The 26333-nt window shown below is 40.1% G+C and overlaps 1 protein-coding gene across 2 annotated transcripts; it reads right to left on the bottom strand.

The window, feature by feature from the left end:
- LOC122556078 (apolipoprotein D-like) lies at window positions 1-22267 on the bottom strand. 2 transcript variants are annotated; one of them, XM_043702509.2, is made up of 6 exons: window positions 22180-22267; window positions 20515-20642; window positions 16307-16428; window positions 13652-13740; window positions 8584-8616; window positions 1-1007 (listed from the first exon to the last, which is right to left on the bottom strand). In XM_043702509.2, exons 2-6 carry the CDS (start codon window positions 20620-20622, stop codon window positions 781-783), a joined length of 579 nt encoding a protein of 192 aa, XP_043558444.1. In that variant the 5' UTR covers window positions 20623-20642; window positions 22180-22267; the 3' UTR covers window positions 1-780. The 2 variants fall into 2 exon arrangements, with proteins under 2 accessions (XP_043558444.1, XP_087849363.1); XM_087993237.1 differs by lacking the exon at window positions 22180-22267 and adding an exon at window positions 21778-22030.
- Between the last annotated feature and the right edge of the window lie 4066 nt (window positions 22268-26333).

The raw sequence follows: 26333 nt of genomic DNA on the forward strand, positions 1-26333 counted from the left end.
ACAGTAAGAGATTAAAACAATCTTGACAGAATGGTTAAAATTGATGACTTTAATTTCAAAACTCAACATTTTACATTTAAAGCTTATTATCAGATGTAAGACTGCTATGATGGTTGCTGACTGTCTTGGAGACTTTTTAATTTTCATTTCCATGAAAATTAATATTATTTATGGATAGCGATGACATACAACTTTACTCTCTGGAAAATATACCTAATGCATTATAAGGCAGTTTCTAAAACAAGCAAGCAGTGTTGAATGCATGGTTTACAGCAGAGTGAGAGGGTGAGAAGTTGCCCATTCACGTTTTGACATGTTAATGACATGTTAAATCACAACTACCAAGGAAGAGATGGGTTGTACAGTCTAAATCATCAGGTTCATTATTTTCATGCACATCAGTACTAAATAAGTCAGTCATCAGCTTATGCCTCTCTCGTTGATAACATGACCTCAGCCAAGCCCCTTGTAATTTGGCTCAATAAATTCCCATGATGTATGAATCAGAGCTTTAAAACAGTATAGATGTTTTGATAGTCACATTACTTCAAATGGGGACAAATATTGACAACTAATGATAACTTGGAGATACTTATTATGACTTTCACTTTCAGTAAAAATAAATTCGCACAATTCATAGTCCACACAAGAAACCTTAGCATATAATATGTCATTCTAGATACATTAACTCAGTTGTGATGTGCAATTACATAAACTAAAACAATTCATTTTTATAACAGTTTAAAATGTTGATTTGTATGGTTTATGACCACTTCTTTATTAAGGGCAATTCACTTGATCGACTGTTTCCATTTTATTAATGTTGATTTCATGACTTATCAGAATATTTTTCAGTTGTTCGATGATACTTTCGTCTAGTTGTGCATGTCTTGACAATATCCATGCATAGATTGTGGGAGATAGAGAATGCTGAGTACAGGAGTAGACCAGCGAATAACTTTTATAGTCAGAGGCTAAAATCTGGTATGGGATAAACTCAAATTTGTCTGCAAAAACAAAGTTCATTGAACATTAATCAGTGATGAAACAAGTTATTTTCATGAGGCATGAAACAAATATTTGATGTTTGTTTTCACAATAGAAGACACAAGTTGCTTTCCCGAAATTCAGGGCTCCCCGGGAGATAAAACAAGCAAGGAAATTAAAGTCACTCATGTTGGCTTCTAAATGAGTTAACAGTAGGAGGTAGGACACTCTAACTAATTTAGGGTACTTAATTTAGGGAGGTAGTGCACAGTGGTAAAGTCACTGGACTCGTAACCTGGAATGCAGAGTAAATTTTCCTTGGGACATTGGTTCAAATCTCATCATAACAGATCATCAACTCCCCATACTGTGGAAACAGGCTATTTGGCCTATCAAGTCCACATCAACCCACTGAAGTGCATCACACCCAGATCCATCCTGTAACCCTGCATTTCCAATGGCTAACCCACCAACAAGGCAACTTAGCATGGCCAATCCACCTAACTGGCACACCTTTGGACAGTGGGAGGAAACCAGAGCACCTGGAGGAAACTCATGCAGGGACAGGGAGAATGTGTAACCTCCACATAGACAGTCACATGAGGATGGAATTGAACTTGAGTCCCTGCTGCTGTGAGGTAGCAGTACTAACCACTGAGCACTGTGGTAGTGAAATTTGAATTCAAAAATAAAAACTGGAATAAGAAGAAATTGTCAAATGGTGACCATTGGACCATTGTCAATTGTTGTAAAAATCTAACTGGTTCATTGATGATTCCATATTGAAGGAATTTTGCCATCCTTACTTGGTCTGGCCTATATGTCTCTCCAGTAACTGCTCTCTGGCCAATTAGGAATAAATAATATGAAGGCAGCTCACTATCAATTTCTCAAGAGCAACTAGGGATGGACAATAAAATTAGCCTAGCCTGTAATTGACTGCAATCCCCTTGAAATAATGGCAAGCAAACTCACTTTTTGAAATTTCATGGACCAGCCAAGTCTCTGAACATATACTTTTACAAATTTCAAAAATGTTTTTAAAAGTTCTACTTTTCCAAACTTAAGAACAAATTGAATAAACTCATACTTTGTACTCCATCTGACACCTTGTATCCATTCACTTACACTGTATCTCTTTGCAGCCGATTAACAAACGGAGATAAACTACTGCCATCCTCGTCATCCAAGCAATTTATACAGACTGTAGGCAGCTGAGGCCCCAGCACTGAAGTCCACAGCACTCCATTTGTCACAGTCTTCAATCTCGAAAATTCCTAGTTTATGTGCACTCTGTATTTCCTGTCCATGAATGAATCCTCCATACACACTAATAAATCATACCCCAACTACATGAGTCTTTAATTTGTATATTAACATTTTGTGTGGTAGCTCATCAAATAGCTTTTGGAAATCCAGGTATACTATTGATACCCTTTATCTATTTTACTAATTACTGCCTCAGAAAAAACACTACATCCTTTTTGTAAAACCATGCTGATTGTGAATATACAGTTGGACATGTAATTTAGGAACAAAAGCACGCCACTTAGCACTTCAAGCCCAATTCCCTATTCAATATGATCATAGTTGTTTCATAGAATCCATACTGTGTGGAAACAGGCCCTTCAGCCCAACAAGTCCACACCGAACCTCCAAAGAGAAACCCACCCACACCCATTCCTCTGACTAATGCACCTAACCTATACATCCCTGAACACTATGGGATGGACAGAGGGAGACAGGAGATATTTAAGAAGACAAAATAGGAAAAAGAACGAGCAAGCGTGAGACAGAGAGACAGAGGAATCGATGGGCAATGTGATCAGCACTTTTAAAGGTGATTCAATGTTTTATATGAAGGATGACGCAAGACTATTTATCAAACAAAGGAAGTGCAACATGCACGTTCAGGAGAAGCTTTATCCAGGAGTAGAACAAGGCAAAATTTTTATTCATTCATAGCATGTGGACATCACTTCCCAGACAACACTGATTATTTATCCTTTGTTGCCCTTGAGAACATATGAATGAGGCACAAAATTAGGGCACTGTCTGCAATCTTGTCCTTCTAGCTGTGGGTTTGTAAGGCACTGACTTAGGAGCCTTGGTGAATTTTTGCAGGACATCTTGCAGACAGTACACACTGCTGCTTCTGAACACTGGGGTAGAAGGAGTGAATGTTTGTGAAGGTGATGCCAATTAAGCAGACTGCTTTGTCCTGGATAGTCATAGTGTCATAGAGATGTACAGTATGGAAACAGACCTTTTGGTCCAACTTATCCAAGCTGACCAGATATCCCAACCTAATCTATTCCCATTTGCCAACACTTTGTCCATATCTCTGTAAGGAGAAAGTGAGGACTGCAGATGTTGGAGATCAGAATCAAGAGTGTGGTGCTGGAAAAGCACAGCAAGTCAGGCAGCATCTGAGGAGCAGGAAAATCGACATTTCGGGCATAAGCCCTTCATCAGGCATGATACCTGATGAAGGGCTTCTGCCCAAAATGTCGATCTTCCTACTCCTTGGATGTGCCTGACCTGCTATGCTTTTCCAGCACCACACTCTTGACCCATATCCCTCTAAATCCTTCCTATTCATATACCCATCCAGATGCCTTTTAACACTGTAATTGTACCAGCCTCCACCACTTGCTTTGGTAGCTCATTCCATACATGCACCACCCCCTGCATGAAAAGGTTACCCCTTAGGTCCCTTTTATATCTTTCCCCTCTCACCCTAAACCTATGCCCTCCAGTTCTGGACTCACCCACGTCTGTTCATCGTATCCATGACCCTTGTGATTTTATAAATCTCTATAAGGTCAACCCTCAGCCTCTGACACTCCAGGGAAAACAGCCCCAGCCTATTCAGCCTCTTCCTATTGCTCAAATCCTCCAACCCTGGCAACATCCTTATAAATCTCTCCAAACCTTTCCTATTCATATACCCATCCAAATGCCTCTTAAATGTTGCAATTGTACCAGCCTCCACCACTTCCTCTGGCATCTCATTCCATACACGTACCACCCTCTGTGCGAAAAAGTTGCCCCTTAGGTCTCTTTTATATCTTTCCCCTCTCACCCTAAACCTATGCCCTCTAGTTCTGGACTCCCCCACCCCAGGGAGTCTATTTATTCTACCCATGCCCCTCATAATTTTGTAAACCTCTATAAGGACACCTCTCTGCCTCCAATGCTCCAGGGAAAACAGCCCAAGCCTGGTCAGCCTCTCCCTATCGCTCAAATCCTCCAACCCTGGCAACATCCTTGTAAATCTCTTCTGAATCCTTTCAAGTTTCACAACATCTTTCCGATAGGAAGGAGACCAGAATTGCATGCAAATATTCCAACAGTGGCCTAACCAATGTCCTGTACAGCCGCAACATGACCTCCCAACTCCATGACGAATAATAGTGGATCCAACACCGATCCTTGTGGCACTCCACTGGTCACAGGCCTCCAGTCTGAAAAGCAACCCTCCACCACCACTCTGTCTTCAACCTTTGAGCAAGTTCTGTATCGAAATGGCTAGTTCTACCTGTATTCCATGAGATCTAACTGTGCTAAACCAGTCTACCATGAGGTACCATGTCAAACACCTTACTGAGGTCCATATAGATCATATCCACCACTCTGCCCTCATCAAACCTCTTTTTTATTTCTTCAAAAAGTCAATCAAGTTTGTGAGACATGATTTCCCACGCACAAAATATGCCGACTATCCCTAATCAGCCCTTGCCTTTCCAAATACATGTAAATCCTGTCCCTCAGGATTCCCTCCAACAACTTGCCTACCACTGATGTCAGGCTCACTGGTCTATAGTTCCCTGGCTTGTCCTTACCACCTTTCTTAAATAGTGGCACCACGTTGGTCAACCTCCAGTCTTCTGGCACCTCATCTGTGACTATCGATGATACAAATACCTCTGCAAGGAGCTCAGCAATCACTTCCCTAGCTTTCCACAGAGTTTTAGAGTATACCTGATCAGGTCCTGGGGATTTTCCACTTTTGCACGTTTCAAGACATCCAGCATTTCCTCCTCTGTAATATGGACATTTTTCAAGATGTCAACATCTATTTCCCCACATTCTATATCTTCCATGTCCTTTTCCACAGTAAACACTGATGCAAATTACTCATTTATTATCTCCCCCATTTCCTGAACTCCACACATAGGCTGCCTTGGTGATCTTTGAGGGGCCCTATTCTCTCCCTAGTTACTCTTTTTTCCTTAATGTATTTAAAAAAAATCTTTGAATTCTCCTTAACTCTATTTGCCAAAGCTATCTCATGTCTCCTTTTTGTTGCCCTCTTAAGTATACTCCTACTGCCTTTATACTCTTCTCAGGATTCACTCAATCTATCCTGTCTATACCTGACATATGCTTCCTTCTTTTTCTTAACCAAAACCTCAATTTCTCTAGTCATTCAGCATTCCCCACACCTAACAGCTTTTCTTTCACCCTAACAGGAATATACTGTCTCTGAACACTCGTTATCTCATTTTGGAAGGCTTCCCATTTTCCAGCAAACCCTTTAGCTGTGAACATCTGCCCTCAGTTAGCTTTCGAAAGTTCTTGCCTAATACCATCAAAATTAGCCTTCCTCCAATTTAGAACTTTAACTTTTAGATCTGGTCTGTCCTTTTCACTATTTTAAGACTAATAGAATTATGATCACTGGCCCCAAAGTGCTCCCCAATTGATACCTGCCCTGCCTTACTTCCTTGTCAAGCTTCTTGAATGTTGTTGGACCTGCACCAATCCAGGCATGTGGGGAGTATTCCATCACACTCCTTACCTGTTCCTTGTTGGTGGTGGACAGGCTTTGTGGAGTCAGGAGGCGAGTTACTCACCCCTGACCTGCACCTGTAGCCACCTATATGGCTAGTCCAGTTCAATTCTGATCAATGGTAACTCCTATGATGTTGATAGATGGTAATACCATTGAATGTTAAGGGAGAATGTTTAGATTCTCTCCTATTGGAAATGGTCATTGCCTGTCATATGTTTGGCGCAAATGTTTCTTGCCAGTTGTCAGCCCAAGCCTGGATATTGTCCAGCTCTTATTTGAACATAGTCTTCTTCAATATCTGTGCTGAATACCATGCAATAATTAGCAAACATCCCTACTTTTGACCTTATGATGGAAGGAAGATCATTGATGAAGCAGCTGAAGCTATTTGAGCCTAGGATCATATCATGAGGAACTCTTGCTGAGATGTCCTGGAGCTGAGATGACTGACCACCGCAACCATCTTTCTATGTGTCAGATAGACTTTTCCCCACTATTCATTCATTCCAGTTTTGCGAAGGCTCCTTGATACTACACTTTGTCAAATGCAGCCTTGATGTTAAGGTCCATTACTCTGACTTCCCCTCTTAAATCAGCTCTTTTGTTCATGTTTGGATCAAGGCTGCATTGAGGTCAGGACCTGAGTGGTCCTGGTGGAACACAAACTGCATATCAGTGAGCAAGGTGTTGCTGAGCAGGTGCTGCTTGATAACATTGTTGATGACACCCTCCATCGTTTTACTGATGGTTGAGAGAACACTGATCAGTCGGTAATTGGCTAGGTTGGATTTGTCTTGGCCTTTGGGCAAAAGATGTATCTGGGCAATTTTCCACATTGTCGGGTAGATACCAGTGTTGTAACTGTATTGAAACAACTTAGCTCAGGGAGCAGCAAGTTCTGGAGCACATGTCTCTAGTACTATTGTCGAATGTTGTCAGGGCCCAAAGCCTTTGCAGTGATGACTACAACCGTTTCTTGATATCACATGGAGTGAATCAATTGGCTGAAGACTGGTATGTGAAATGCTGGGGACCACTGGAGGAGGCTGAGATGGATCATCCATTCAGTACTTCTGATAGGAGATTGCTGTGAATGCTTCAACCTTGTCTTTTGCACTGATGTGCTGGGCTCCCCCATTATTTAGGATGGAGATGTCTGTGGAACCTTTTCAAATGTGTTGTTTAATTGTCCAGCACCCTTCATGACTGGTTGTGGCAGGACTGTGGAGCTTAGCTCTGACCCATTGAATGTATAATCACTTGATTCTGTCCATCACTTGCTGGTTATGCTGTTTGTCACACAGTCAGTCCTGTTTTGTCATTTTACCAAATTGATTTGTCATGTGTAGGTGTGCCTGTTGTTGCTCCTGTCATGTCCTCCATCACGATTCACTGAACTACATTGATCCCCTGGCTTGATGCTAATGGTTGGGGTTAGGGGGTGATATGCCAGGCCATGACAATGCAGATTGTATTGGAATACAATATAGCTGTTGCTAATGGCCCACAGTGCCTCATCATATGTAGGTACAAGGAGGTGTAATAAATGTCTATTGAATCTTTCAGGCTACATTACTCACTTCTTGTAATAGCGACAGTGGGAAGAGAGACAGATGGAAGAGAGCCATGACAGAAAGACACAGAGAGAGAAACATAGCTACACTACAGAAAAGAGGCTAATGGACAGGGAGAAAACATACGTTGCTTTGGTTCCATTTCAGAGAATCAATAAAACAGTGAAGAACCTGTCATGTAAAAATAAGCTTTTGGTTGTATTTAAAAGTTGAATGTGGAATGATCTGTTCAGCATTTAGGTTTTAAGTATAAATGCTTACTAGATATAATATCTAATTATTATGCATTTTCTTGTTCTTGAGTGTTACAGTAAAACTATTCAGTGAAATTATTTTGTATTTTTTTCCATTGTTAACTGATTATTCAAGTTTCTTTTTAAAATGTTACCAGGCTTTACAGAGATCACAACACCATAAGAGATGTTGAATGAAATGGTGTAATTACTTCTGTAAAAGCTATAAATAAATCCCTTGGGCTTAAGGAAGCAGAGATGAAGGCTATAGTAGGGGTGAGAGGGTAACAGTTTTAATGTCGAATACATCACTCAAGATTCAACATTTAAATCTCAATACCTTCCAAGACAAAGCAACCTGTTTATCGGCCCTCCATCTAATATTGCCTGAGGACCGTTGGTCAATTGTTGGATTGATGGCATACAACAATGCCAGAGACAGTGAATGCTGAAGAAGTTAGATGCGGTGTCAATCAAGTTTTGTCCTGAATGGTGTTAAGTTCTTTGACATTTTGTAAAGAGTATCCTATCACATTCCTGACTTGCGCCTTGTAAACGATGTACAGGCTCTAACGAGTCAGGAGTTACTCTGTACTGAATTTTGAGCATCTGACCTGCTTTTGTAACTGGTCCAAATTAATATCTGTGTTGCTTGAAAAGCGCTGCAGGTCAGGCAGCATCCAGGGAACAGGAGAATCGACGTTTCGGGCATAAGCCCTTCTTTAGGAAATGTCAATTCTCCTGTTCCCTGGATGCTGCCTGACCCGCTGCGTTTTTCCAGCAACACATTTTCAGCTCTGATCTCCAGCATCTGCAGACCTCACTTTCTCCTCAAATTAATATCTGGTCAATGGTAACCTACAGCATGTTGATAGTGATGGATTCAGCATTGGTAATGCCATTCAATACCAAGGGAAGATGGTTGGATTTTCATTTTGGAAGATTCAAACTTCTTTGATAAAAAAAAGGTGTTGCATATTTCAGTACATACCTGATTCTAAACTAAAGAATTCCATGTGTATACCTGAATCAACAAAATAAAAATCATTGTATTAACACCATGTTTGCCAAAAAGGAACAAAACTAAACAGTAACAATACCAATGCCAATGTAAAACTAAAATCACCTAAGTTCAGGCTAAGGGAATGCTACACACTCACTCTCTCTGAACAAGGTAAGAAATTGACACACAATTCCACAAATTATCAAGGGATAGAATATTTTGTAAATAATCCAGCAAACTATTTGCACAAAACTGATATCAAATATGAATGTTGTTGGCAGAATTCACTAAATAGCATGTAAGATTGGATTTTATCTTGATTAGTTTTCTAAAGATAAAGTTATTCATTGATGTTATGATGTGGAAATTATTTAGAAACCGACAACAATGACTTCTGGTGCCAGATTGTCCATTTAATATCAAATTGTGGATGCACCAATGATTACTCCATTGAACAGAGGGATTATTATCAGTTAATCATCTGAAGCCTGAATTGGGCCTTAATAAAGGCCAATTCATTCTTGAAGCTTAACCAGTGTGAGAGTGAGCACTTTTGCCTGAGAGTGAGGTACAGCATGAGTATAAAGTTCAGGGGATTTGGCAGTGTTGGAATTCAGTGCAGAGATGCTTTTTGCTTGCTTTGTTTTGGTCCACAATTTGTAAGGTTATTTTAACAGAATAAATTGAGGCCCAGGATTAGGGGCCCATCACAGGTAAACTGTAAGTTCATTGGTTGCAGGCTACAAACTAGAAGACCAGTACAAAGTTTTTAATTTGATTTTCTTCAAAAATTAAATAATAAAATCAAGATACCAGGCCAAGTGATGGCTCGTACATGCATGATATGGGAGCTGATGGACCCCATTGTGGCTCATAGTGACCACATCTGTAGCAAATGTTAGTTGGTTGAGGAACTCCAGCTCAGAGTTAAGGAGCTGGAGTCTGAGCTTTGAACATTGCAACACATCAGGAAGGGGGAGAGCTACTCAGACATCATGTTTCAGGAAGCAGTCATACCCCTTAGATTAACTACATCAAAGACAAGAGGATGTGACTATGAGCAAGGCAGATAGAAGGATCCAGGGGGTAGTCTGAAGGAGCCTCAGCCCTTGAGCTTGTCTAACAGGTTTGAGATTCTTGCTCCCTGTGAGGATAGGAGTAAGGGCTGTAAGGAGGATGAGCGCACTGACCATATCACAATATTACAGGGAACCATTCAATGCTAGTAAAAAAGAAAAACATATTTGTGATCAGGGATAATATAGTCAAGGGAATAGACACTGTCCTCAATGGCCCAGATTGAGAATCCTGAAGACTGTGCTGTCTGCCTGATGCTAAGGTTTTGGGCTGCGGAGGAATTTGGAATGGAGGGAAAAGATTGGTTGTCCTGATTCACGTAAGCACCAACGATATTGGTAGAAAGAAGAAAGATGTTCCATTGAGTGAGTATGAGCAGCTGGTAGCTAAATTTAAAAAGAAGAACCAAAAAAAAAATCTCTGGATCACTACCTGAGCCATGAGCAAATTGACATAGGGACATCAAGATTAAAGGGGTAAACTTGTAGCTAAAGGACTGTTGTGGGGAAAAACAGGTTTGAATTCATGGGACATTTGCACCAGTACTGGAGAAGGAGGGAAGGGTTCTGATGGGAAGAGCTCTACCTGAATCATACTAGGTTCAGAGTCCTTGTGAGTTGCATAACTAGGGCTTTGGAAAGTGTTTAAAACTAAATAGTTGGGGGCGTGGGTTCAGTGGGACAATTATGGAGAGCACTCAGCAGAGGTTAAAGTCTCAAGAACATGTAATAGGACAGAGATTCCCGACTGTTTCTAGACACTAACCAGGCACAGCAGATAAGAGGACAACTATGAGAAGGGGGGAAGTCAACACAGGACTATGAGCCACAATGGGGTCCACCAGCTCCTACATCATACATGTACAAGCCATCACTTGGCCTGGTATCTTGATTTTAATTATTTAATTTTTGAAGGAAATTAAATTAAAAACTTTGTACTGGTCTTCTAGTTTGTAGCAGTATACTTAAATATACACAAAAATGAAACAAGATAAATGAGTTTCTAGCATAGATGGAAATTGATGGGGATAATGTTATGGATGTCACGGAGACATGGCTCCAAGGGGTTCAGGGCTGGAAGCTAAATATCCAAGGATACACATCCTATCAAAAGTACAGGCAGTTGGGCAGATGGGGCAGGGTTGCCTTGTTGGTAAAAAATGAAATTAAATCAATAGCAAGAAGTGATATGGAGTCGGAAGATGCAGAATCTGTGAGGGGAGAGTTGAGCATCTGCAAAGTTGATAACAGGTCTCCCAGCAGTATTCAGGATGTTCAGAAGAAACTAATTCAGGAGATAAAAAAGGCATGTAAATATGCCTCTTTTATAATAATCACTGGGGACTTCGGTACAGAGGTGGACGGGGAAAATCAGGTCGATAGCGGATTTGAAGAAAAGCAATTCATGGAATGTCTACCAACCATTCCTAATTTGAAGCAGCTTGTGGTTGAGTGCACTAGGGTATTGGCAATTCTGGGTTTATTGATGTTTAATGAGCCAAGTTTGATTAGGGAGCTGAGGGTGAAGGAATCCTAAGTGCCAGTTACCATAATATAACTGCAGTCACCCTGCAGTTTGAGAGGCAGATTTAATTAGATGTGTTACAATTCAGTAAGGGTAACTACAAAGAGATCAAGGAGGAGCTAGCCATAGTTGTTTGGAAATAAAGCCTAGCAAGGAAGACGATAGAGCAGAAATGGCAGGCACTTCTGGGGATAATTTTGGAGGCACAGCAAAACGTTCATCCCAAAGAAAAAGAAATACCCAGTCTGTGCTGATACAACATGATAGTTCTGTTCCTGTGCAATCCCGCGTTATAAGAAAATCACGTCATAGCAGCACCATTTAAACTAATGGGACCGGAAAGTTCATGTTCTACAATAATGGTCTAAATTCTTCAATCGCATTATAGCCAACTTGCATTGAAGAAATGCACGTTATAGCAGAATCTACTGCATCAAGGGGAGAACGAGGCAATGATGGCTGACAGGGGAAGTCAGGGACAGTATAAGAAGCATACCATGAGGGTGAGGTTTAGTGGGAAACCAAAGGTGTGGGTAGCCTTTAAAAACCAACAAAGAATAACTAGAAAAGCAATAATGGGGAGAAGGTGAAATATGTAATAAAATAGGTCGTAATGTAAAAGAAGATTGCAAAAGTATTGTTTAGATATATAAAAGGTAAAAGAGGCAAGGGTGGACATTGGATTGCTAGAAAATAAGGCTGGAGAAATAGTAAAGGAGTACAAAGAAACAGTGAAGGAACTGAATAGATATTTTGCATTAGTTTACACAGTGGAAAACACTAGCAGCAAACCAGAACTTCAAGAGAATCAGGGGGCAGAGGTGAGTGTAGTGGCCATCGCTAAGGAGAAGATACCGCGGAAGCTGCAAGTGTGAACATGGATAAATCACCTGACCAAATGGACTACACCACAGGGTTCTCAAGGAGATGGCTGAGGAGGTTGTGGAGACATTGGTGGTGATTTTTAAGGAATCACTAGAGTCAGAGATGGTCCCAGGTAACTTGAAAATAGCTAATGTAACACCACTGTTTAAGAAGGGAGGAAGGCAGAATACAGGAAACTATAGGCTGATTAGCCTGCACTTGGTCATTGGTAAGATTTTAAGAGTCTATTCTGAGACTGCAGAGTACTGGGAAGTGCACAGTAAAATAAAATTGAGTCAGCACAGCTTCATCAAATAGGGGTTCATGCCTGACTAATCTGTTTGAATTGTTTGAAGAGCCAATGAATGAATTTGACAAAAAAGAGCCAGTGGACATGATCGACTTAGATTTCTAGAAGGCCTTTGACATGGAACCATTCAAGAGGCTGATAAATAAGACCCAATGTGATCTAGGATGGATAGAGGATTGGTTGACAAGCAGAAGCAGAGAATAGGGGTCTTTTTCAGGAATGCAGCCATTGACAAGTAGAGTTCCACAGGGATCCATTTTGGGACAACAGCTATTCATGTTACATGTTAATGATCTGGGCAAAAGAACTGAGGACATTGTTGCTACATTTGCAGATGGCACAAAGTGGATGGACAGGTAATGCTGAGGAAGTGGGCAGGCTGCAGAAGGACTGGGAGAGTGGTCAAAGAAGTGCAGATGGAATACAATGTGGGAAATTATGATGTTATGCAGTTTGCTGGAAAAAACTGAGGCAAAAACTATGTTTTTCAAATGAGAAAGGCTTTGGAAATCTGAAGCACAGAGGGACTTAGAGTCCCAGTTCAGGATTATCTGAAGGTTAACATGCAGGTTCAATTGGCAGTTAGGTAGGCAAATGCAATATGGGCATTCCTTTAAAGAGGGCTACAATACAACGGCAGGAATGTCCTGCTGAGGCAGTATAAGGCTCTGGTTAGATTACATTTGGAATATTGTAAGTAGCTTTGAGCCCCGTATCTAAGAATACATGTTGACTATGTAGGGGGTCCACAAGAGGTTTATAAGAAATATCCTGGGGATGAAGGGCTCGTCACATGAGGAGCACTTGAGAACTCTGGGTCTGTATTTGATGGAGTTTAGAAGGATGTGGGGAGGATCTGATTGAAACGTATAGGATAATGCATTGGCATTGAGAAGATTTTTCGCATTAGTAAGAGAGACTAGGACACAAGGATACAGCCTCAGAGTAAAGGAATGATGCTTTAAAACAGAGATGAGAAGGAATTTCTTCAGCCAGAGAGTGGTGAATCCATGAAACTCACTGCCACAGCAGGCTGTGGAGGTCAAGTCATTGAGTGTATTTAGGACAGATAGATTGATTCTGGATTAGTAAGGGGATCAAGAGCTATAGGGTCTTGACAGGAGAAATATATCAGCAATGATCAAATGATGGAGCTGACTCAGTGGGCAAAATAGCCTAATTCAGCTCCTATTTCTTGTGATCTTTTGGGTTTAAAAATAAAACAACTGGCAAGAGTTATAGGCCAATGGAAGTAGTTTTAATGTTTCTTTCTGTACTTACCATGTTGAAACCGTATTTTAAGATTAGCTGTTTCATTCAGACGAGCTACAAATAACTCTCCTATGTAAAGTATTCTTTTCTCATCATCCCTGCAGAGAATACAAATTATAAAAATATGTGTGAGTAATCTTTACTTTAGCATTTTGTGACCTAATATCATGGTACAATTTGAAATCTCAGAAATAGTTTATGACCAGGACTGGCTCAGTAAACACACTAATGTGAGAGATGAGTTGAGAGTTCATTTACTGTTATAATGCTCTGTAGCAATACTCAGAAGGAAAACAATTTCTCGAGCATCTATAACATATGGAGCCAAGTAACAAAATCAGAATTTATTCCTGCACCTTTTTCTTCCCCCAAAGTGCTACCTTTGCCATTATGTAACTTGAGTGCAATGGAGTCAATAAACCCTAAAAAAATTGGTAATGCATTTGGAATACAGAAGGTTCCATGGGAGGAGTGATTCAGCAGTGGTGCCCTGTAAAGGAAATTGTGCAATAAAGGGCAGCACAGCAGCTCAATGATTAGCACTCCTGCCTCACAGCACCAGGGAACCAGGTTCTGTCCCACTCTCTGGTGACTGTCTGGCTGGAGTTTGCACATTCACCCCGTGTCTGTGTGGGTTTCCTCCCACAGTCTAAAGATGTGCAGGTCAGGTGGACTGGCTGTGCAAAATCACCCATAGCGTCCAGGGATGTGTAGGCTAGGTGGATTAGCCATGGGAAATGTGGGGTTACAGGGTTTTGAGGGGTCTGGGTAGGATGCTCTTCTAAGGGTCAGTGTGGACTCAATGGACCAAATGGCCTGCATCCACACTACAGAGATTCTATGATGAACCATTCTGAAGTCTCAGTGATGGAAGGCAAGACAATAACAGTTTACTATAGAAATTGAAGATAGCAGCAGTTGTCAAGTTGATTTCTGGCATGCTCTTGGGAAATGAGGCAAGAAGAAGGTGCCTTAAATAAAATGCAAGAGTGAACAATTAATCCGACAATCTTCCCCAAGAGCCTGTAAATAAAAGTGCAGAAAACAATTCACTGAAACTTACCCAATGGCCATTATTAAAAGGTCAGCTATACTTTAATATTTGAATCGGTGTGACAATGTATTTACTTTTATAATACGAGTGTTCCTCTTATTCAACTTGATGACTTCATACTCTCATTGCACAATAATTAGCCTAAATTAATCATTTTTTTTCTAATCATATTCCATGAGACAATTTCTCTGATACAGATCATAGTAAAACTTTTCAATCCACACCATCAATTGCAAGCTGTTTTTATAGTTGCATCAATAATTGTACATATTGAATCATTGAAATGCAATGTTCCCCATAATCATGCATTTTTTTTTCCTTTCATATATCTAATTGTCTTTTTAAAGTAACTACTGAATATGTTTCTACTACCCTTTCAGGCAGTGCATCATGGATAATAAACACTTGCTGCATAAAAACTTTCCTTATTTTAGCTCTGGTTCTTTTATCAGTGAAATAGTTGCTCCCTAATTTCCCTATTAAAACTTTAAATTATCTCAGTTAATTATTCACTGAAAAATTTCACCTCAAGTCTCTCCACACGACAGAAATCCCTCACCCTGGTGGCAATCTAGTAACTCTCCTTCACTTCAAAACCTTTGCATACATGCTATAAAGTGTTGTGCTCAGATTTGGAAGCAATACTTTAACCAAAGCCAAACTAGTGAGTTAAGTTTTTGCATAATTTCTTTCCTTGGTTCATATTTATAAAGCCTACCATCCCATGAGCTTACTTTCAGAAAGAAAAAGGCCTTATCCACTTGTCTTGACACCTTCAAAGTTTTGTACCTGCAAAGCCTTGCTCCTGAAATACCATTAAATCTACTTGTCATTACATTTCTTTGCACTGTTTTATAACTTAGTTACTTCTGAAGACAATAATTTCATTGGGAAACTATTTGGTTGATTAATTCCATTGTCAAAAACAAATATCCTCCAATCTGTTTCTGTTTTATTGTCAGATCCTACGCTTCCATTTAACTTTGAATACAATTTTGTCTTTATCATCCAATGGAAGTGTAACATTAGCTTTCCAAATGTCAAGCTCTAGAATTCACTCCCTAAATCTTTCCAACTCTCTCTCTCTCCCCCTCCATGAAATCTGATCTGAATCAATTTTTAATTCAATTTTTTTGTCTCTATATGCTCATGTTTTGGGTGTTTAAAAATACTTTTTAAATATTAGATAAATATGAACTATTTGTGTTATTGATGCTAAGTTACAATTGCTTTGAGCAACTCCATCAATATCCATTAATGGGCTATATTTTATACCTGAGCACAAAAAAAACTTGATTTTTGCATCTGGATAAATATAATCCAAATTAACTGGAACAGCTTCTTCAGAGCTCCTGCTTTTTTTTAAAAAAGTAGATTTATTCACAGGTGCATGGAAACAAGTATGCAGGAATTAAATATTGCAATGCTGAAAATCTGAAATAAAAACAGAAAATTTCCAAAAATATTCAAAAGCTTACTGAGTGACTGGGACCAATTCAGGCAATATTTTTGTTTTTTATCATTGCAACAACTTGCAAGATGATTTACCATTTTTGCACTCTTGATTTTTACCAATTGCTCAGTTTTCCCTCTATTTCTGGAATACTTACCGCTTCTCTGTAGTGTTAACAGAGATCCAAAGGGTGGAGGTTTTAGCAAATGTGTGTGTGATGCAACTTCCTTTATCGGAATGTGGATGAAGAGCTTCAATTTCATACCATAATCCCATAAACTGAAATACAAAATTTGAACATTAGATTTGTGAACCTGAGTGCAAACATCAATGAAGATTTAACAATAATATCAAAACAACTTTCATTCCCTGTGAAGTCTTCAAAATTTAGATCATCTCAAACTTCACATAGTTTGTTAATATTTTAAAAATGATCACTGTCAAGCCCAGCAATCAACTTGTTCACTGCAGCAATGAAATGCATCATTCTATAATTGCTTGTGAGATAAATGCTGGTTAGAAAACCGGAAGAAATCACTTCTGGTTTTCAAAGTGTAATGGTATATTTTATGTCTGCCTGAACAGGCAGTCACAGCTTTGATTCACCCATAAGGTGTCACAAGACAATGGGCTTTGAGTACTGCACTGAAGTGTCAGCCTCGATCAATGTTTCTCAATGAGTGGGATAGGATGTGAAGATCATCCAGGTGGGACACACAGTTTCTGGAAAAAAGGCATTAAAAACAGAATTAAAATATTATCTATTTGAACATATATGAAGACATGTTAAGAAACAACTACCATTTTCTTCATATATTTTTGTGAGCAAGCCTTCTCTGCCATGGCAACTATAAAATGGAAGGAAACCAGCTCAACTTGAAACAGCTCTTCATGTCACAATTTCAAACATTACCCTGAGAATTGGCATGTTTGCAAATTAACACAACTTCTTGCTGAGACTAAATCATTATCTTCTTTTTGTTATTTACAGTTTAACAATAAAATGAACTCAGCAAAATCATTGCAATTTTTTACATCCTTAAGTTTTAATTATTGATTACTACTGTAATCGACTGTACATCACTTCCATGTATATAAACATAAAAATCACTCCTTTGAGAAAGTGAGTTTGGTTTTTACAATGGACGGACCAATTTTTTTGACAAAATGGTTGGTGGCATATGTGATGCAAAGGGTTTTGAACCATTAACCTAAATTCAGAGTCCAAGTGGAACTTTGTGGTCTTCAAAGGAGTTCACAATCAGTGATAAGTATAAAAAGATGTCAACGATCTTCCAAGTTTTGAGTTAGTTCCAACATAAATGTATGCATATGCAGGCACAAATGGTACATAGTCAAAAGTCATGGAGATAACTTGCTTCAAGATTAAATGTTAAAAATGATCCAAAATATCTCAGGGCACAATCCCATTGTTGATCATAAACTCAGTGCAGAGAGGACATTACATTTGCATGAGTCAGGCTGGTTCATGAATCACTTTAGTACTCCTCCAATACGCACTTCTCTATACCTATCTGAAACACTAGCACCTATCTCAGTGTGAGGAGGATTGGCTCCAGTCACTTCCAATTCTGCCAATGGACTGATTTGCATCTCCACAAGATGAATTATCACTTTGCTCATTTTTCCTTGTATTTGCAACAATTCAAAGATCCAAGTCAGATATCTTGCCCTCACTGGTGAGGTGCACATTTGGTCTTGGAAAAGCACAGCTGGTCAGGCAGCATCCGAGGAGCAGGAGAGTCAGTGTTTTGGGCATTAGCTCTTTATCAGGAATGAGGCTTGTGGGCACTCTTCGACTTTGATCTCCAGCATCTGCAGTCCTCACGTTTTCCTAGCACATATGGTCTTGTAGAATTTGGCACATGACCACTGAGTTGACAGCTGTCATTATTACATCAGATTTGTTTTGTAATGTTTCTGTAAAAAAATATTTCCTTTTAATCTGAGCAGCAGGAACCCTTGGCCTGAGGCAGTCCAGACTAATTGCCAATTCCTTTGTAAGGGCTGCATGAAATTTCAACCCCTTAAAAGCCAAAAGGAAATTCAGAGAAACAGTAAGTTCCCTGGAAAAAAAACATCTCATTGAGAGAAACACAAAAGCATATGGAATTAGATTTCCACCTCTGAAATGTGCTTTGTTTCCCCTCAAATTAGCTGAGTCATCAATATCAAGCTCTAAATTCATGTGCAGGACATAATACATTAATAGATCATCTTGAATGCTTCTTCCATCCAAAAAGCCAATTGTTTTCTGAATAATGTGCTGCTACTACTAGGTCTTTCCAAGCATTAAACAAAAGTTCATAAAGTAAGCCTTGCAGCTTATGAAATTTGTTTTTAAAAAAATCAAAAATGATTTGAAAGAAAACATGGATTGCTTCCTATAAAGATGAGATGTGAAGTGAAACAAAGGGAATTTTTTAAAAGTTCTTAGATGGGATGTGAGCATCGTTAGCAAGGTTAACATTAGTTGTTCATTCCTAATTGAAATTTGAAATCTAATTCCATACTCTTTTGTGTATCTCACAATGAGGTGGATGGTTGGTTCATGGAATATACTATTTCTTTGAGTTTCCTTTTGGCTTTTAAGAGGTTAAAATTTCATGCACCCCTTACAAAGGAATTGGCAATTGGTCTGGACTTTCTTAGGTCAAAAGTTCATGCTGCTCAGATTAAAAGGAAACCTTCTTTACAGAAACAAAACAAACCTGTTGTAATAATGGCAACTACCAATTCTGTAGCCACTTACTAAACTCTGCAAGACCATGTGCACCCCACCAGTGAGGGCAAGATAACTGACTTGGACCTTTGAATTGTTTCAAATAAAAGGAAAAGGGAGCAAGGTGATCATTCATTTGTGGAGATGGAAATCAGTCTATTGGCAGAGTTGGAGGTAATTGGAGCCAATCCTCCGCACACTGAGGTAGGTGCTAGTGTTTCAGACAGGCACAGTGAAGTGGGTGTTGGAGAAGTTCCTAAAGTGATTCATGAACCTTGAGCTGATTAGTTTTTCTAGGCCATTTCAGAGGGCAATTTAGAGGAGATCACATTTTTTTGGGTTGGGAGTCACATATGGACAAGACTGGCTAAGGGCCCTTCCCTGCTGGGACATTAGTGAACCACATAGGTTTTTACGACCTGCAGCAATGGTTACATCGTCTTAACTCCAGATTTTATTAATTTAAAATTTCATTATCTGCCACAGTGGAATTTGTCTTCAACAGATTATCCAAGGATTCTAGATTACAAAATAATCATCGGATGATGTGGCAGAAACTTGTAGTTTCTTTCTCCAAATCAATAACAATATCTAATAAATATGTCTAATTACTTGCTCTATATGCAATCTCCATTATATCTATATTTATTTGTGTGTAAATATTACAACTCTCAACATGAAAGATGCCATGTTTGACAATATTAGTTAACCACTTTGTGCAGTTAAGTTTCTTGATTGAAATGTAACATAACCAGACCTGAAATGTAACATAACATTTGCCTTACAACAAAACTTTAAAATAAAGAGCTCATGCTTAGCCAATTGATCATGGATAACACAAAGTTTTAGTATGAAATACAGCAAATAATTAGGAAAGCTAATAGAATGTATTTACAGTATTAATCTCCTTATTTAAGGAAGGATATAAGTACAAAGGAAGCCTTTCAGAGCACGTTTACTGGACTAAAATCTCGAAAGAGTGTGTTCGCTTCTGAGGAAAGGTTGGACAGGCTCAAATGTATCTGCTGGAGTTTAGAAGAGTAAAAATCATCTGAATTGTAACAAATTTTCCTGAGGGATCTGGACAGGGTTGATGCTGAGCAGATATTTGTTCCTGCAGAAGAATCTAGAACAATGGGTCATTAAAAATAAGCCTTGTTAAGACAGAGAGAAGAGGTTGATGCATCTTTGGCATTCTCTTCCTCAAAAACCAAAGGAGGCAGTTTTCTTGCATATTTCTAAGGCAGAGGTAGATTTATTCATGATAAGGTGGAGAAAGTTTATCAGAGATCAATGGGAATTTGGACTAATCAGATTAGCCATGCTCTTGTTGAATTTCAGAGTGGGCTGAAAGATGTACTTCTGCTCCTAATTTGTATGTTTGTGCGTTCCTATATTATACAGGAATGTTGTTACCTTCAGCAGAGAACTGATTTCATCAGACTATACTATACTGGAGTGAAGTCCAGTTCCCAGAAATGAAAGAACAATGTGCTGAATCACTATGCAATTCAGTCCTCTTAATGTGTACTGTTTTCTACAATTTCTAAAAGCTTCAAACATTGTTAGTATAACAGGTTTGGTGATGCCACATAACTATCTAATCAACAGCATCTACTCACCTCACTTAGAGTGAAATTTCTTTGCACTGGTAATTTTGGACATGATTTAAAACTTCCTTTGGTGATGCAGATAGAAAACACAAGCAGCATCAATATTAGTCTCTGCATACTACAGTCTTGGTGGTGATCTGAAAGGAAGAGAAGCTATATCAGATTTATCAACCTCATTACTCTGAGTCTGAATTCCAGAGGGTGGCATTTTCAAGTAATGGATGTAAAAACAGAGGCACATTTTAAAAATATTGCACATCCTGACATACGTTATTTATTATCTTAACATGCACCTTTCATATAACGGAGCATCAACTTTATTTTTTAAACTCAGTTGTTAATCTTCTTCAATCTTTGCTTTTACTTTCCTTTCTAAAACGTGCTGTGGAAAACACTGAAACTACTGAGATGAGGATCTGGAAATTAACATCGAACTGGAAAGGTCGATTCTGTTTCTCTCTCGATAGAAATTGCCAGACCAGCTGAGTTTCTCCAGAACTTTCTTTTATATTGCCTCTATTATTTCAAATTAATATTGCCTGATAATGGTTTAGTCTGGTATTTTAATTTGTTCCATTCATAACTGGGAAATAATTCATCATTTCATAAAAAGGATTTTTTTCGAAAACAGCTAAATTGTAGTGATTTTAATGATTTATTAATTTCCCTTTTTATTTTTAATAATATACTTTATTCACAAAAATATCTTTGTATATGTACATATACGTACTATTGTAGTTCGGCTCTCTACAGAGGCGTAAGCAGGAACAAAATCATTGGAGTTTGACTCTATCCAACAAACAAACAAACCAACCAACGCATTTCATAGAGTAACAGGGTAGGAGAATGGGTCTGGGTGGGTTACTCTTTCGAGGGTCGGTGTGGACATCTTGGGCCGAATGGCCTGTTTCCACACTGTAGGGATTCCATGATAATTTCTTGTACAGTAAGACGACTTGGTAGCTGGTGCCTATTAAAGCTACCTGAACCCCTAAGTGATTATGATCGACCAGTTTATTGCAAACTGCTATATACACATAGTTTGCAGTCTTTGTTCTTGCTGTGCATGCAAGGCTTTTGATTAGATTAGATTAGATTCCCTACAGTGTGGAAACAGGCCCTTCGGCCCAACAAATCCACACCGACCCTCCGAAGAGTAACCGACTCAGACCCATTTCCCTCTGACTTTTCACTGCCTTTTTGTACTCTTTAATTTAAATTATGTTAAAACTGTGTTTGAACCATTGTAAGCAGCAAACTTAGGCTCATTACCTCTTAGCGCTTTCCGATCATTTTCCTAAATTCTTCCCTTTTTTTAGTTTGACAGTTCGGCCCGTTCTCGGGTCCACACGTCTCGGTGCAATTTGTATGAATTGTACAAAGATGTTTCAGTCGATGGTTTAAATATATTGTTGCAAATTTCTCGCCCAAACAAACGCACTTGCTCGCGGTGTTTTCATCTAAAATTCCCAACAAATAGAGTCCCGTCTCTTCAGTGGCACAACCCAACCTAACTCAAAATGGGCTGAAACAATTATCAGGTTTTAGCAATGGGATGGCTAGAAACCCACCCCTGTTGCAAATCAGCTTGTTACAATAGTTTTTCTCTGGTTAAGTACCACCTTCCACACCCCCAAACCCCTCACAAAATGATTATAATTCCCAGAAGCTTACCCTGAAACAAAGTGGAGAGTGAGTGACGCTGTCACCTCCAGGTATTGTCTGCCACTTCCTAGCGAACAACTGCACAACTAGTCCTTATATCCAACTCCTCGCTACCCACTAGATCAGAGAGTTACCTAACAGGGTGAGGTAAAAGCAATCCCAGCCCGCGGTCTCTGGGGACATCCCGTGAGGTACACGTAAAGTTGAGTGGCTGCTCGCCAAACTGCTTAGTTACTCTACAGTGCACTAACTGCTTTTGAAACAAAAAAAAATGGAATTTTGTTGTAGAAGTTTATTGGAAGGTTTGAGCACTGGTCAAATGGCTCTTAATAGGTCTGTCTTGGGAAATGTTACACGTGCATGGGTGCTGAAAGGAGTTGTATCACACCGTCTGCGAAATATCTCTGGTTTTGTGTTCAGTTGAGGAGAGACTAGTCTGTAATTGACAAACACATTCAAACAGCAATTAAAATAATAACCGTTTTTCTAAACTGAGCACTGATTTATTTTCTGGCGTCTCTTCCAAATGAGACCTTACTGCAGCATCTGAATTTCCCCATGGTATATGACACATTCCATTTCAGTAGCAGCTAGCTCGCTGCTTGGCACCTGCCACTGTAGCCGCAGCGCGAACAGGATGGAAATTACAGCGCATAGGGCTCTGCCAAGAACAAAGGGCTATTCAATTCACCCCCAACACTTCAGCTATTTCCCACCACCCTCTGAGCTAACCAGTTATGTGGCTACCACTTGGAATATCGTGTGCAATTCTGGTTTCTCTCCTATCGGAAGGATGCTGTGAAATTTGAAAGTGTTCAGAAAATATTTACAAGGATATTGCCAGAGTTTGATCTACAGGGAGAGGCTGAAAAGACTGGGGCTGTTTTACCTGCAGCGTCGGAGGCTGAGAGTTGACCTTATAGAGGTTTATAAAATAAAGAAGGGCATGGATAGAGTAATAAATAAACAAGGTCTTTTCCCTGATGTGGGGGAGTCCAAAACTAGACGGCATAGGTTTAAGTTGAGAGGGGAAAAATTTATAAGGGACCTAAGGGATAAGTTTTTCTCATAGATTGTGGTGCATGTATGGAATGAGCTGCCAGATGAAGTGGTGGAGGCTGGTATAATTACAACATTTAAAAGGCATCTGGATGGGCATATGAATAGGAAGGATTTAGGGGAATATGGGTCAAGTGCTGGCAAATGGGCCTAGGTTAGTTTAGGATATCCAGTCAGCATGGACGCATTGGTCCAAAGGGTCTGTTTCCATGCTGTACATCTCTATGACTCTACGGGTCTAGGTCTGATGGTGCAGCCAGCTCTATCTCTCAGCCATAGGAACTAAGTTGAACTCCCAATCCAAGACTTGTTGGTCAATGAGGGTGTGTTTATTTTGTGGCCAAATCAGTTGTATATCAACTTAGTAAATCCTTCCAACACATGCCAATGAAGACAATAAGAAGAGGAGAGATTCCTGGCTAGCCATGTGAGGGCAAGAAAATTGGAACTCTACCGTCACCATCTTTGAGCCCAGGCTACCACCTGCTTGTAAAAGTGTAGAACGTCATAACTCTGACCCAGTCCCTCCTTGGGCCTTCCAAGTTACACCCCAGCTGATGCTACTGAACAAGTCAGATCGCAGCATGAAATCTGGCTTGATAGATCATACTTGGATATTTTGGAATATTCAAATACACACACCTGTTATACACACAATATTTTGGAATACTGAGTGCAATTCTGATCTCTCTCCTATTGGAAAGATGTTGTAAAACTTGAAAGGGTTCAGAAAAGATTTACAAGGATGTTGCCGGGGTTGGAGGGCTTGAGCTACAGGGAGAGGCTGAGTAGGCTGGGACTGTTTTCCCTGGAGTTTTGGAGACTGAGAGATGACCTTATAGAGGTTGATAAAATCATGATGGAAGGGGATAGGATAAATAGATAAAGTCTTTTTCCATGATGTGGGGGAGTCTAGAACTAGAGGGCATAGATGAAGGGTGAGAGGGGAACAATTTAAAAGGGACCTAAGGGGCAACTTTTTCACACAGAGGGTGCTGCATGTGTGAAATGAGCTGCCAGAGGACATGGTGGAGGTTGGTACAATTACAACATTTAAAAGGCTTCTGGATGGGTATATGAATAGGAAGGGTTTAGGGGGATATGGGCCAATGCTTTGCAAATGGGACTAGATTAGGTTACAATATCTGGTTGGCATGGACAAGTTGGACTGAAGGGTCTGTTTCTGCGGTGTACATCCCTATGACTATAACTCTATGACTTGGTCATTTCTTTAAATGTTAACCAGACAGCCTTTCACTAAAACATAGCACAGAAGGCAATAGATTTTGGGTTGAACAATAAAACACAACAAAGACAAATAACATTTTAAAAATCAAGCTAACTATATATATACTGTTAAAAGGTTTCTAGCAACAATTCAGACCAAATCTACTCCCCAGTGCCAACACTTTACAGGTAACTACATTCCAGAGACATTTTCCTTCCCTATAAAATTATAAGTTTGACTGAACTACTTCTGCCCAGTTCTGGTCCTGAACTGCAATGCCTTTTTCTTTGACTCATGCAGCTGATAACTTATCTTTCCCAGCTAGCCAGCTCCGCTATTTAACCTGATTATAGCCCATCTTATCCTGATCTCAACTCCACTTCCCTGCCTGCTCTCTTTAGCCCTTCCGTAAAGACCACTCCCTCCGTGACCAGCATTCCGTAAAGACCACTCCCTCCGTGACTCCCTCGTCAGATCCACACCCCCCACCAACCCAACCTCCACTCCCGGCACCTTCCCCTGCAACCGCAGGAGGTGCAAGACTTCCGCCCACACCTCCCCCCTCACCTCCCTCCAAGGCCCCAAAGGAAACTTCCATATCCGCCACAGATTCACCTGCACCTCCACACATATCATCTATTGCATCCTCTGCACCCGATGTGGCCTCCTCTATATTGGGGAGACAGGCCGGCTACTTGCGGAGCGTTTCAGAGAACACCTCTGGGACACCCGGACCAACCAACCCAACCACCCTGTAGCTCAACATTTCAATTCCCCCTCCCACTCCACCAAGGATATGCAGGTCTTTGGACTCCTCCATCGTCAGACCACAACAAAACGACGGTTGGAGGAAGAACGCCTCATCTTCCGGCTAGGAACCCTCCAACCACAAGGGATGAACTCGGATTTCACCAGTTTCCTCATTTCCCCTCCCCCCACCCTGTCTCAGTCAAATCCATCAAATTCAGCACCGTCTTCCTAACCTGAGATCTTCTTCCCGACCTCTCCGCCCCCACCCCAGTCTGACCTATCACCCTCACCTTGACCTCTTTCCACCTATCACATTTCCGACGCCCCTCCCCCAAGTCCCTCCTCCCTACCTTTTATCTTAGCCTGCTGGACAAACTTTCCCCATTCCTGAAGAAGGGCTTATGCCCGAAACGTCGATTCTCCTGTTCCCTGGATGCTGTCTGACCTGCTGCGCTTTTCCAGCAACACATTTCCAGCTCTGATCTCCAGCATCTGCAGACCTCACTTTCTCCTCTTTAGCCCTTTATCCTGCTTTTCATCAGAAGCATATATATATTTCTTTCTTGGTTCCATTGATTGATTCTGCCTCCACTGCACTCTGGGGCAGTGAATTCCACAGATTCACACACTTCTGACAGTAGTAGTTTCTCCTCATCTCAGTTTTGAACCTACCTCCTCTCACTCTACCTATCCCTTCTTGTTCAATACTGTCCCACAGGGGCAACATCTGTTCAATGCCCATCTTATCAATCCCCTTTAGCTTTTAACACACATCAATCAGATTCCTTTATTCTTCCAAACTTCATTGAACATAAGCCCAAGCTATTCAACTACTTCATAAGGCAGGCCTTTCATCTCTGGAATCAACCTTGTGAACCTCCTCTGAACAGAATCCAGTGCTACGACATCCTTCTTTAAGTAAGGAGACCAAAACTGGACACATTATTACAGATGGGACCTCACAAACACCTTATATAATGGTAACAACACTTGTTTCCTTTTGGAATCAAGTCATTTTGCAATAACCACCAGTATTCCATTTGCCTTTCTTATTATATGCAGCATCTCCATACCCACTTTCTGCAATTCATACACACAGATGCCAGATCCCTCTGCACTAATGCAC

The sequence above is a fragment of the Chiloscyllium plagiosum genome, unplaced genomic scaffold, assembly GCF_037043375.1.
Source record: "Chiloscyllium plagiosum isolate Xiang-an unplaced genomic scaffold, Cpla_swu_hap1 HiC_scaffold_13, whole genome shotgun sequence".
Taxonomy (NCBI): Eukaryota; Metazoa; Chordata; class Chondrichthyes; order Orectolobiformes; family Hemiscylliidae; genus Chiloscyllium; species Chiloscyllium plagiosum.